The following is a 14,415-nucleotide window of genomic DNA, read 5'->3' on the forward strand; positions in this document are numbered from 1 at the left end:
TACTTGGGCAAATCACGAGCAATGATGTGGACAGAGGAGCCTGGTCTCTTACCACTGGCCTTGTTTTCAGACTCACGTGGGCACATGATCTCGAAGCTCACTGCTGGCAAAGTGGTCTGTTTGCTTATTTGCTGCCCTTCCTCAACACAGGGTTGCAGTTAAATCAATTGCCTCCACACAAAGAAACAGAAAATTCATTTGGTTTGTGGTCTCTGATTTGATATATTTGACTTCTTTGGCAGGAGAAGTGAGAAGCCAAGGTCCCACTTTCCTTCCTATCAGGGGGACAGCCCTGTCAACCGTGGGATGCTTTGACATCTGAGCTATCTCTGGTCTAACCAGCCACAGGGAGAAGAGACGGTGGTGGTGTTTAACTTACATATGATACAGATACCTTATATGATATTATTTGATAATTTATATTTGTAAGATTTTCTAGTCTTAAGGGACCGAGAGTGGTGGGGTCGCCTGCCCCCTTGCATGGATTGGGACTCCTCCCGGAGGGAGCAGAGTCCAGTGCACCTGCTGACCACACCCGGCCTGGCTCTTGCTATGGATACACTTTTCCTGTGATCCCAGAGAGTCCTTGGAAAGTGCTCTGGAGCCAGAGGGCAGTCATGTGGACAAGACTGCTGGTAGAGCATATTCCCACTTCTGTGCTGACTCATTTTGAGTCCTACTTCTCCTATCAGTGTGGCTCAAATTGTCAGTTTTAATCTGCAAATCCCTTTGTGATTTGGGTCCCCACAACATTCAATATTACCTCTCCTGTTCCACCTCTCACTGTCAGTTGAGACAAACAACCTGCGAGTTTGGCATTTGCAAAGGGCCTCCTGGTCAGTAAGAAAATTAACAAATCTGTCCATCTTCTCTTTGCTACTTTCCCACACCTTGCATGCATATAAGAACCCAAGACGTGTTATTTTCTTGGCTTGCTCTACACCTCTTGTTACTAATCCCGAGGTGACAGGATAGGATTCAGTGACAGGCTGAAGGCTGCTGTGACAACCAGCTGATGCAGGCACTCCACACGGAGGGCATTTTCAACAGGTGTGTGCAAAGCTTGCCCTCTGGGTGGGGGCCGCGTGGCTCTCTGTGCACGAGACGTACCGAGGGCTGTGGTGCCCTTTGTGCCTTCAGAGCCCCCCACAGAGGTTAATGAATCCAAAAGAAATAGCAAAGCCGGTGGCGCCTGGGTGGCTCAGTCGTTAAGCGTCTGCCTTCGGCTCAGGTCATGATCCCGGAGTCCTGGGATCGAGCCCCGCATCGGGCTCCCTGCTCTGCGGGAAGCCTGCTTCTCCCTCTCCCACTCCCCCTGCTTGTGTTCTCTCTCGCGCTGTGTATCTCTCTCTGTCAAATAAATAAACAAAATCTTTAAAAAAAAAAAAAAAAAGAAATAGCAAAGCCTTATTTTGTAATTTGGGAAATAAGAACTGGTTGGTTTTGGAAGCAGAAAAGAATCTGGACCTTTCTCCGGGCTCACAGTATGCAAGGCTGGGACTCCCTCAAAACGCTTGGCTCGCCGAAGTGATCCAGAGGGAGCAAAGGACAATAATGGGAATATGATGTGGCTCTCTGTACAATTTTTCTCTTACGTAGCTCTAGAGTATTGGCTCTGTCAATTCTGAACTCCCTGGGCTCCTTTTGGCAGCCTGGGTCTTCCAGTAAACTCATTAAGAAGGTCCCTCTTTCTTTCCTTCCTCATCTCTCCTCAGGTGTTCAAGTAAGCAGTCAATCACCCACCTCCACGTCTGCACACAGACAGATAGAAGGAAACTTTCAACTTTTTCTAAATACGAAAAAAAAATCACATCTGCTAATACACTTAAAAAAAACACACACAAACCACCCAGCGAGGAGTTTCCACAGGAATACTACAGACACCACAAAGAACAGGAAGAAATATGCCTTTTATTAGAAGTCTCATATGTACAGGGAAAGCTGTTTCTCACAGCTCAGGGAAGGCTGTGAGAAAGAGCCACTGTCATCCAAGGTCACCGTGCTGACATCGGTAACACCGTTGAGTATCGCCACACATTAGGAACACATAGAACCGTTACACAGAAATGCAAAAGAGACAATAGGTACGTGTGGACACTTGACATATTTTCTAAAAACAAGTGGACATAAAAATACAATGTGCCAGTAAAAAAAAAATATATATAGGCATATCAGTACATGTCTTTTTGTTTGTTTGTTTGTTTTCTTTTCTTTTTTGTTAATACATGGTATGCTGAGCTTTCATCTCAAGCTTTTCTCACATCGGGATGTGCAGGCACTTTAGCAACCCAGCCATGGTTTACACGCGACGTTCAGACCGACCGCCGAAAACACGGGAGCATCCGAGGTCCTCGTGACCCACACACACCTTACAGTATTGACACGAGAGCAAGCTTTTGTTACTACTGTCTGGGGACACCAGAATGTTCGCTGTGTGAGAGAACAGCTTTTCCCTATTTGTCTTGTTTGTTTCGGGGCAGAATTACTTTGGAGCACGGATGGCATCACCAGGCAGACATACAGCATGTGGGTGCACTAGACAAATGTCATTTCCAACTGACTTTAAAAACTGTAGAGAGCAGATGAGTCTTGAGAATCCCAAAACGACTGTCTGATTTATCTTTGTCCCCCTCTATGCCCTTCCTGCCAACCTGTCAAACGAAAACTAATTAAAATAATTACTGGGATGTTGTGGGCCAGAAGCTCATCCTGGGAGAATTCTTTTCTTAGCTCCCACCTCCCACATCACGATACACACAGGGCCGGTGGGCAGGCTCCATCGTTCCCCGACCGGGAGTCACTCCCTCCCCCACGCCCCCCACACAGCGCTGTGCTGACTCAACACACGTGTCAGGAACATGACTGAACAAGTGTATTTATAAACACGGACTAGAATGATCACTTTATTGGTAATGTCGAGTTATAAGGCAGTTGCAAAAGGACCCCCATGATAACCAGACAGCGTTGGATATGGCTTAGCTTCTTCCAGGGGATGAAGGAACTTTCCTGTGGCGAGGAGCTGAGAGAGAACAGGGAAAACCACGCTGATTACAAAGTACTATAAATGACTGTGCTGTGAAGTACCATAAGGCCCCAATTTCTGGGGTCTGTCACCCACTTGGATCCACCAGAGATTGGGACGTCGCCTCACATGAAAGAAAACTGAAAGGGGGAAAAAGAGGGATCAGTATCACCCTCAACTTCAAGGTAATTTGTCACCACAAATTGTCGGGGGCTGTAACACAAAACCACGGACAGCTCACGGTGGGGGGCGGGGGCCCACAGTCCTGGAACTTCAGAGAGATGCAGAGCACATGAATGCCTTGAACAGATGATTGTCGGATGGCAGGAAATCCTTCCATGAAACAGACACTTGAGACATAGTGGCAAAGACGTTAAGGCCTTCCGTTTCTTTGCCCATCCTGCTTAAAGGCACTGATACCAACAACAGAAATATTATTCCATAGTACCATCGAGGTTTTAAAAAAACTCCCACAATACAAGTCTTCATAAGAAAATGTCCTTTATTGCATGACATGAAGCCTCCGCTCTTCTCCTGCTCAGGAATAGAAGGGTTTCCCTTTCTCAGGAGTCTGGAGTCTGTTCAGCCTGGCGACCTGAGAAGGGGAGGGGGGCACATCCTGCCGGAAGGGCCCCTTGGGAGGGGTGTAACTGGGGTCCTGGACTTTCTTGTATGAGTCATAGTTGTTGAGCCCCTCGGGAGGAGGGGGCTGCTTCTTCATCTGCTGCTCCTTCCTCCTCTGCTCCTGGCGAAGGAGCTCCTGGGTCTCCAGCATCACCCTGGCGTTGAAGCCGTGCCCGCCCAGGTAGCCGTTCCTGGAGCCTTGGTAGCTGGAGTACCTGGGGTTCTCCTTGGCACTCTGGAAACCTTCCCCAGGGGGGTAGTTCTGCTCCCAGGAATCCTGGGACACAGAGCTGGCGTTTTTCCTGCTTTGCCTAGAAAGCAAATCCCAAAGGTTAGTGTATGAGCGTTGGGAGAAGGGGAGAGAGAGACAGGAAGAAAGGAGGGAGAGGGCTGGGGGTGGGGTGGGGGGTGAGAGGCGGGGGAAGTAGAATATGCATTTGAATCTCTCAACCAATGGGGCTGTGCTGCAACTGTGCATCAGCCAGTGATCTGGGGCCCCGGAGGATTAAAACAGGACTGTCCTCGACAAACAATGGCAAGACGGGAGAGAGAGCTAAGGGATTCGGCGGCATCCAGCGGAAGGGTCCTCCGACGGTGTCTGGGTAGGCACTGCTTGTTCTGCTTAGGGTAACCGTATTGTTCTGCTTAGGGTAACCGTATCTCCTCCCACTTAGACACGTTGGCAAGACGCTGTATGGGAGTATTAGAGATCTGGCAGCTTCTACCCCAGCCATAATTGCTCGTTTTAGAACGTTACAATTCAATCCTAAACAAGCAAAACAAATATTTTACACAGCTGCCTCCATAATGCCCGAGACTCGAGCTAATACGAAGTGACTGTAATGGATTACAGTATGGGTTCAGTTATGAAAGATTTAAGTCTAGACGCCCTATATGATTAAACAGGCAACAGGCAGTCCCTTAAAGCCCCGGCTTTCAAGATGTATATGTCAGCAACTGACACTCTTCAGAAAACATGCCCATCACACTGGTAAAACCTGGAAGGCTGGAGAGTAAGCACTATTTTCCTATACACCGTACCCTCACCGAAGGCTGGGATCACCTATTTCACTCGCTTTCTGTCACCCCGGGATAGGGAAATAAATCAGAGTCATACAGAAATTTCAAAGTCTTATCACTTCTGCAATAAAGTTGCACATCATTTTCAGGAAACATTATTGTTTTGAAACATCTTTAATTTACTATCAAGTCTCTAGATGCTTTTATGAATTTACAATAAGATTGGCTATGATAAAGTAAGACAATTTTGTGCCAGAAAGGAAGACATGTCCTAATTTTTCGCCTTAAAAATGGAAGAGAGAATTGAGTAATAAAACAAAATATATTGCTCCATTTATCAATAAGAAAATCATTTGGCGACAGTATGTATTGCTCAGCCTTTCACATCAACACACACAACATGACGGAACGTTCAGGAAGACTCGTGTGAAGGGAAAATAAGGTCTAGGCAGCCACGGGGCTCCCACGGGGATGGAGCAATTTGCATTTTTGAACATTCAGAAGTGCCATCAATATGGTTTGGGATGAAATCTGCCCATTTTCCACATGGCCTAAAATGCAGCTGGGGATATTTTCAATAAGGAGAATGAACTAATGTCCAGCATCATCTCTGGATATGACTATGATTAATTGAGCAGTCCTCAGTATCTCTATCTGGCTCTCTTTTAATGGGAATCGGACCGTTTGTACCATCAGCCCAGGCAAGAATTCTTAGATTTGATGGAATAGTTTATTTGCCTAAAGCACTGATTATCTTCACTTAAAAAGCCATAAATTAATCTGCCCAGGGACATGAATGATGGAAAGTGCCAGCATGAAACCAGGGATTTGACATTAATCATGAAAGTTTAATTAAAACAACGAACTTGTTACCGATCTTCCAGCAACAAAAGTGGAATTCCTTCATGGGTTAGTTATCAATTTAAAGATAACCAGAAGTAGGCCACAGAAATGTCACCTCTTTTTCATCCTTAGCCTACTGAGATCCACTAACCCTCTCCATCCCCCAACCCCCGACTCTATATAGCCCGAGGCTTCGCTCTATGGCATTCACGCACCAGAAGTTGAATTCTGAATCATTTCAGGAAGACAGAGTCTTTTATTTAAATACATTGAGAAGTCACTAAAGGTCTGTTAGGGATAGAAATGATGATGATGTGAGAGAAAGAATTTCTTGTAGCTAAAACATTCTTCAAATTAGGCGGGCCAGAGGGAAGAAAACAGACCTGCCTGAGGTATGAAGTAAGATATATGGGGAAAATACATACGCACAGATACACGCACACGTGCGCGCGCACACACACGCACGCACACATGCACGCGCACGCACACACACGCACGCGCACGCATGCTTCCTTGGTAAGGAAACCAGTGGTATCAATAAGCCCTTGATTAAGGAGAGGACGAGAAATGAGCAGCTTATAGAGAAACTCGAGAAAACAGCAGACAATGAGAGTTTTCTACACTAGGCTCAGGACCAAGTAGACAGATTCCAATCCTGTCTTCCACTCACCAACTGTGTGACCCTAGGAGGATTATGCTGTTTGGGCCCAAACTGTCCCATCTGTGAAACAGGCAAGGTACCTAACCTCATAGGATATGGGGAGAAATCAAGGAAAGAGGATGTGTCAAATGCTTAGAAAAGCGTGGCACACAGTGAATGGTTAACTAATGGGTGTTGGAAGTGTAGTGTGAAGGCCAAGTCACTTTGCCCTCAAAGATGAGTCTCTGGGTTTTGGGAGGCATCTTTGTGACCAATGGAAAAAAAATAAGCAAAAATATTAGCTTTCCGTCCTTTGTCAGAAGAACTGGGCCGAGGTCAGGAAGCAGGGAGAGGCACCAAATAACTGAGGAAGCTTCACTTAAGTGAAGGCAACCCCACTTCCTCAGAAAGCTTTTGACTGTCCCATGACTGCTTAGTCAAAAGCCACAAATTAACAACAACAGCCACAAAATATCAATCTCCTTTCAATGAATTCCTTTACAACCAACACACAGGCTTGTTTGGTCCTAGAATGAGCCCACTAGAGTTTTCTGAATTCACTCAAAAAGCAAATGCCCGGGTTTGGCAATAACGAACACTTAATGATTACAACCACTTTCAATATGGCCTGAAGACCACCATCCTCTAGAGGGCTTACACCAAAGACCCAATGCCTTAGGAAAGCCATTTAGTCACTGAGCTGACACTGCGGTGAGGAGGACATAGAAAGATGAAGAACGGTATAAAGACCAAGGCTGACACGTTGACAAGCAGCTTAGAGACATAATAAATGGGCCTGTTGGGGACACCATGTCCGGGTGTGGAACACAGAAGGAAAGTGAGGTGTGCGGAGCAGGGAAGTCAGCCACCAACAGATGTGAAGCCACGGGAGAAGGAAAGATGAAGAGCAAATGGAGAGACAGCAGGAAAAGAAAAATATATATATTTAATAAAGGAGCTTAAATAAGTCTTCCTATCCATGACTATAACTGAACATACCTCTACTCAGTTTTAGAGTTGCCTTTTGAACACTAAGAAACTAATCTAGAAGTGTCAAAAGGATTAAAAAAGAAAGTAAAAAAGAAAACAAAAGAACTAATTTAGGAATAAAAAAATTAAAAAAAGAAATTCTCGTCTGATTGAGAATTAAGTGTGTGTGGGTCCACTCAGGTCTTTCCTTCCAAACACGTGTTACTACCTGACTAGTTTCTTACTGACATTTCAAAATGTAACTTGAATTCTGTCTAGAGGTTTGTTAATTACAGTTAGAATTTACAAACCACTCCAGCTTATATACATCCCTCTAATTCAAACCACCTTACCTAGTGCTACTGATACAAAGAATGACCGTTTTATTTTATGCTCCACTTTGCAAGAGAACTTCTGCTGTGTGTGAAGTCTTTTTGGTATCAAACCCCACACCAACTTGTTTAGATGAAACTCTGCTAATTGTCAACATCCGAAAGGCAGAGGTCAAGTGTCTTTGAGGAATCTCATATGTCAGAAATGTGGGTTTGACTCAAGCCCATGGAGGTTGTTGCAGTCTCCCTCTGAGCTCCTGTTTGGTTTCTTTACCTTCCTCCAGATCTCTGCACACAGCCTTTGTCAAGTGGCACCACCCTCCAGGGATCCAAGCTGGGGGCAAGGTTCTACATTCCTGAATCTTCCTCACAATAGCCACTCCCATCGAGAAACTTCCCTGACAGAGGAGTACAGGCTGTAAGAGGCCTACCAGCCCTCCTGCCTGAAACTGCAACTCGTTCTTTTTGGAATTTCTGCTTTTCTCATACTGACACAGAATACAGTGCCTGGTCATAAGGGGGCTTTGGTGAACACAGAGGGGGTTTTTGTTAACCGCCAGCAGAGGTACCAGCAGCAGCCCTCTCTGTGAATCAGATCCTTCTGCCGGGCGCTTCAGAAGGGAGAGGGACAGCAAGGAAGGCAGCTCAGAGGACCAGGAGGTGGGGAAGAGAGCAGAGGCTCAGTCTGGAGTAGTGGGCTACCTGCGAGCACGACCAGGAGAAAGTCGGAAGAAGCGCCCCATCTGTCTTTGTCCTCTTGCCCAGGACGGGGACCCGACGGGCTCTTCTTCCACCGTGTGTCCTTCCAGGCGCTTGGCCACCATCTCTCCCACTTCTTTCCTCAGCCCCGTGCATTTCCCGACTCACCCCACCCCTTACATTACGCTTTCTGATATTTCTCCTTCATCTCCTATACTCTCGAACACAACAAACATTTATGAAGCCAAACCATTTGCCAATAAAATCAGATCGCAGCCCCTGCACAGGCAATGCCGTTCCCATGGACCGCAATGTGCTACTGACCACCAGGCAGGCCAACTGATCCATGGGGTCGCACTCATCTTTCTGATGGAAAGCAAGCCACACAGGCGGGTGGGTAGGGCTTTGACACAGAAGAACCTTTATGCAGAATCCTTGAACTGTTTCGCATTTGATGCATTGAGCTGATTCATACAGTGGCCTTCTTCCAAATGCTAAGGGCAGTAGAGCACAGAGAGAACCTTTACACCTACACCCGTTAAAATTCCAGACTTGGGAACCAAAACCTTCGGTAGCAATGAGCCTTATGAAATTAGGGTTTAGGACATGGGCAGGTTTGGGTTTGAATGTTGGCAGAATTACGTACTAGCTGTGAGACTTTGGGGGAAGGTACCTAATTTCACTGAGCTGCTCTTGTAGGACAACCTGATTTCCAAGGCCCCGTCCAGACTCAAACTTACCTAGAGTAGGCTAAGTAAATATCCTCCCATTTAAAAGAAAAAGCAATTCTCCCATGTAAAAGAAAAAATAATTTAGTTTTCTAGGGAGATACAGCTTTATAGATTAAAAAAGAACAACTGAATGAACAATACTACAATACTAGTAATACTACGATTACAATGACTATAATAACGGTACTCAGCCTGGTACAGATTTTCATTCATATCCTCATTCCCCTGTCTGATCTACAACAATGAAGCCAAGTCCCTCATGGTTATTATAGTGATTATTTAACATTTAAAGGGGACTCATCATTAATAAAAATTAGAAGCAAATCAAGACTACTTTTATGTCGGTCAGTCAAGCTGACAGTGATAACACTTGCCACCCCCCACACTGCTCTGCTCGCATTCCAAGTGATCCACCTGATACAAACATGGTAAGTGTATTTTCTTTTGCACGCAAAATGTTTTTGTCACCTGGTTTTGAAATAGAACAAATGCCTGTAATAATTGTGATTATAGGAGTGCCTTGTGGGAAGTTTGGGAAGACGAATGTTTTTAAATACTGTTATTCCTTACTGTGCATGGAGGAAATACTTAGATGGAAAAATGGCTATCATTTCAGTGTATTAGGGCTCAGTCACCTGAGCACTCTCCAGGCCTGGGGCAGAGAATCCACAGGGGGAGCCCAGCCGATAGACCCTTCCGGCTTGTCAGCTGATGAGGTGGGCATCCCTGGGACTCTGAGGACCAGCACCCAGCAAAAGCAAGGATGGCAGGAGAGTAAGAGAGATCCCACCTGAGCCGAAACCATGGGCATTCACCCCCACCCTTTCAGAGAGCCCTAGATCTACACAGTACCCGACAGGCTACTTAGCCTAGCAGCCAGGCAAAGTAAGAGTTAGCTTTCCATTTTTCAGAGGAAGAAACCATCTGGTCCACGGCTCCCCTGGGAAGTAGCAGAACGAATACCGGATCCCAGGTGTGACCCCTCAGCCCAGTACCCCTGCATCCGATCATCTTGCTCTCAGCTGGGGAGCTCCGGGGTAAAAGTACTGGCAGCTCCCGCAGCGCCTCCCTTCCCAGTCGTCTTGCCCCACGGTAAGAGGGCCACGCGGGCTGAGCAATGCCTCCCCCACCCGGCCGGCGGCGGCTTGCCGAAGGGCTGCCGTGGGTGAGCGGGAGAAGCCGGGGCGGGGTCGCAGGGAGGGGTTTGCCAAAGGAGCGGGAGGCCGCGCTCTCAGGCCGGGCTCCGTACCGGGGCAGGGAGCTGTACTGGCGCTGCGCCTGCTGGAAACCTTCGCGCTCCTCCTGCCGCTGGCGCTGCATCTGCACCTCCACGGACACCGAGTGCCGGCCGCTCTGCGCCGCCGCTCTGGAGTTTGGCTGAAGGACGGAAATGCGAAACGGTTAGCAAGAGAGGAAGCATGGAGAGCGCGTGCCGGGTTGACCCAATTCCATGCTTAAGGATCGACTCCGAAGCACGTTACAGAGGCTGCGACTTTTCCCAAAAGTCCACTGCCATGTGCTCGAGTGTGAACGAAGAGGTATCGCTCCACTTGCTCTTCTGAGCCCCAAACCCTCAAGCATCTTAAATTTTGATTATGGCTTGAGGACGGTCTGAAATTGAGAGGTCAACTTTTCTCGTCTTCCTAATGAGGTTTGGTAAATACCAACATTACATACCGCTTTGTATCCCTTGTCTGTCCAGCAAACATAGGGGAGTGAGGCTGCTCAGAAGACCAGAAGAAGCCAAGGCCAAAAATAAGTCAGTCAATCAAGATTTGCTACAATAATTCACAAAAGTGGGAAAGTCCTTGAAAGTTGGCTGTGCTGGTGAATTTTTTCAGCAGTTACATATTTTAGTCTAGCAATAGACTACCATATAGCTGATTCCCCTTTTATTAAAGGATGACAGTTAAATTTTGAACGGAAATCGGTTGAAACCAGGCACTGCTAGCCATGGACAGGTCTCCTCCAACCCACAGATGGCGGCCACATGGGAACGGAAACACTCATCAAAAGAACAAACCCAAAAGCTAATAGCTACTTGAATGGGTTATGAGATAATACATGTTGCCTAACTTATTAGGAAATGGCATTTTTTTTTTACCTGGGTTAATTATATTCTATGGAGAAACTTTCACTCCTTCTGGCTAAATACACTGGTCAGCAGGTCATCTGCTGATTGCTGCCTCTCAGCAAAATCAGATATTGGCTGTGGACGGTGTGCTGTGCGGATCAAGCCCCTGTGGATGCTTCAGCTTCTCACTGACAGTTTTTAGCTTACCTTACCTTCTAGATCTGCCCTTTCAAAATGAAGGTAGCTCTGCTCAAAATAGACAACGATGCCTCTAACTTTACAAAACACTCAACAATGGTTTATCTTAGCATCAGTAGCATTCACTAAGTAATCCATCTTGGCACTTGCAGACCTCTGTTCCCCTCTGTGTTATGCAACATTGTGCAATAGGCATATTCTGCGTGAAGAATGTCTCTTAAAAACAAGCTATCGATTTTCTTTGAGAGTTGAAAACCAATGGCAGACTTTGACTCGATACTAATTTCCTAAAATAACAGAGTCTTCGCATTCGTTCAGAGAGTTGTAAGATAACACGTGGGCTTGCTACTTAAAGGAGCGGCTCCTGTGGTTGGCTTTTGTGTGAACAGAAAGCAAGCATCGTCTATTGTTCTCTTTCTGCCTGGCCAGCGTTATCTTATTTGTTGGTAAGCAATAATAAGGCAATATATGGGACAAAAATTTCAAAGCATATGGGCATAGTCAGTGAGCATATTAAAAATATCCCGATACAAAAATAATATGTGAAGAGATTAGGCTTTACAATACCCCAGTCTCTACTAGTGGATGTTTATAACCACACTCACTGGAACAAATGTGTGTTCTGAGACCCGCTCCACAACACCGTTCAAATAACACAGGAGCGGTGCCTTCAGCAAGGAAAACACTTTGCTGAGTGAGTTCTGCTTATGCAAACAAAGCATCAACCAATTGTTCATCTACTCCATTAAAGAAGACAGACATTTTCTTCCATTACACTCGATGAGGCTGGCCAAATTGAGAACTGAGCGGTTCTATTGTTCATGGTGAGGCATGGGAAGCTTGAGAGAAGCCACTGGACAGAGGGAAAGCAAAGCAAGAAAATACTACACAATTGCCTTTACACCCTCAAAAAAGAACCACGTTTCCCTTTCCTTTTCACTCAGTATAAGCTATATACATGTGTCAAGCGGTCTTGAAAGATCTGGCATGCTGCAGTAGGATTTAGTAACCAGCTTTTTAAGCTCATGCTGTTCTGTGACACACTGCTTGTGGAGATGTGAAAAGAAAATGCAAGGTCTTGTAGAAATTTCAGGTGTATTTTTAAGTTGTTTCTCCCAGAGGCCTGAAAATCTGATTCTGACAGAAAAAAAAAAAAAAAAAGAAGTTGTTGAAGGGCTTTTGTTTCCTCCAGTGTTTGGTTTCTGACACGGTTCATCTCAAACCTTATCAGTGGCGAGCATCTAGCTGGATCTTGATGAACTCCAATAATAAAATTATCATCACACGGGATGGGAAAACTTAATGTGAGTGAATGAGTTTGGTATCAGCAAACTGATACATGTCATACTAGTCTGCCCACTATGATGAAATATAAACCTTAGCCTTACCATGAATATTTTATTCCATTTCTCTTTTCAAAGCATACAAACGGGTAGGTTCTTAAAAAGAATCACCTTTGTCTTTAAGATGAAACATTACTGAGCCGCAGATTTCCAGGAAGATTGTATACATGAGCAGCCCAGAGCAAAAACTAGGTAAGTTCATCCTGGCAAGTTTCGTACTTGGCCCAAATCAAAAATAACCTGATTCATGATTTCAATGACGATCGCATAAAAATGTAAATTGCAGGAACAGTATTATCATGGACAATCCTGACTTTTAAATACTGTGGTTTCCATCTCTCTGGCAGATATAGTATAATTTTTCTGGAGTCCAAAATCACAAAAATAAGGAAATGAAGAAAGGTTACAAATTATGTAACCCCAGAGAGAAGGCAGGTTTTCAAATAAAACAGTATCAACAACCACAACAACAAAGTAACATGTATACAGGGAAACACATGGGTAAATTACAGTTGTAATAATTCTGGAGATTTGCCAGACAATAAGGCAATAGCTCTGTTTTTAAGAGTGCAAATTACAAATAACCTGGCCTTGTTTGTGAGGAAATTTGTGACAAGCAATGACCTTTCAAGTAAAAAAACAGCCAAGGTTGCCAAGGCCATAATAATGTAGAGATTGTAAATAGAAATAAATACATGGTTATCTATTACACAGTACACTGGAGGGCCACGATATGTGAATCTCTTCATGGCTCATGTTTGAAACCACAGTGAAAACTATGTTACTTTCGGGAGTTGCAAAGTGCTGGTCTTTATCGTGATTATAGAGAGATACTATTTATACCATACCAACAACTATATAAAGTTTGGAAAAGCTACACAATTTGGCTATCATTTACTAGTGTAAAACAAAATATTAAAAATATCTTCTACACAGAGTTTTTATTACATTAAGTCATTAACTAAGCATTTTTCTCAGTGAAACAAAATCATTCTTCTTCTTCCAAAGTAAAACTAAACAATACAAAAAATAAAAACACAAAAGCAAAACTGTTAACAGTTAATAGACTAAAGAAAGAACAAAAATAAATACACACCATACAATGTTTCAGTGCCAATTAGAACTAGGCAATATTGTAAGACTTTTAGAGCTTAATATACGAGTGCATGTGGCAACTGCTAATCTTGGTAATTATTTTCTGTAGCAGACCCATTGGAAACTTTTAATCAAGACAAAGTTAACTTTTGTCTATCGATCCTGCCTTCACAGCCCTGCCCCTCTACCCCATCACCCAAGATACTTTCACAACTATCGATCGAACTCTTGCGGGTTCTGAATGTTGAAAAGCTTAATTGCTACTAATGATGTGAGTAATGCTTGAAAAGTCTGCAGGGCATACCAGTTTCCCTCATAAAGTTTTTATAAATACATGTTTGATTTTTACACACCGTTTGTCTCTATCTCCTCTTTCCCAACCAGTGTCTGGATCTATTTCCCCCCCTCCTTAAACAGCAGGTAGGTTGAAAATAGAGGCTGGCTCTACAAAAGAAGCCGGCTCTCTACTGTCAGGTGCTGATGATGACCCAAAGCAGCTTCACTCATTTCTACTACCTGACACCTCTGTGGGTGGCATGGCCCACCGGTGATGGAGCCCTTGGCTGGGGGGGACGGGTCCTGGGGCTACAAAAAAGGGGTCTACTTTGCAGCAGCACGGAGGCTTTGGTCATGAGTAAAGGGCCCCCCTTTGCTGCAGGAATGGCTTTCTCCAGGTCAACTTCCAAGGGAGGTGTTTTCCACCCAATGTGAACTGCAAGGCTATCAACCGAGAAGGCATTTGTCGAGTCAAGGCATGGGGCCCCATTATAAGGAAATCACAGCAGATACCCCTGAAGTCTTAAGAAAGATGAAAAAAAAAAAAAA

At 44.9% G+C, this 14,415-nt stretch overlaps 1 protein-coding gene across 13 annotated transcripts in view; it reads right to left on the bottom strand.

Annotated features, from left to right (window-relative positions):
• Window positions 1-1,891: 1,891 nt before the first annotated feature.
• The window catches only part of PARD3 (par-3 family cell polarity regulator), a 643,037-nt gene continuing 630,513 nt past the window's right edge, over window positions 1,892-14,415 (bottom strand). For all 13 annotated transcript variants that reach the window (XM_078075363.1, XM_078075365.1, XM_078075366.1 and 10 more), the window contains 2 exons: window positions 10,130-10,257; window positions 1,892-3,957 (listed from right to left, as the gene is read on the bottom strand). In XM_078075363.1, coding sequence (XP_077931489.1) covers window positions 3,561-3,957; window positions 10,130-10,257 — 525 coding nt within the window. In that variant the 3' untranslated portion in view covers window positions 1,892-3,560. The remainder of the gene's footprint in view (window positions 3,958-10,129; window positions 10,258-14,415) is intronic.

The sequence above is a fragment of the Halichoerus grypus genome, chromosome 6 (assembly GCF_964656455.1).
Source record: "Halichoerus grypus chromosome 6, mHalGry1.hap1.1, whole genome shotgun sequence".
NCBI classification, from domain to species: Eukaryota; Metazoa; Chordata; class Mammalia; order Carnivora; family Phocidae; genus Halichoerus; species Halichoerus grypus.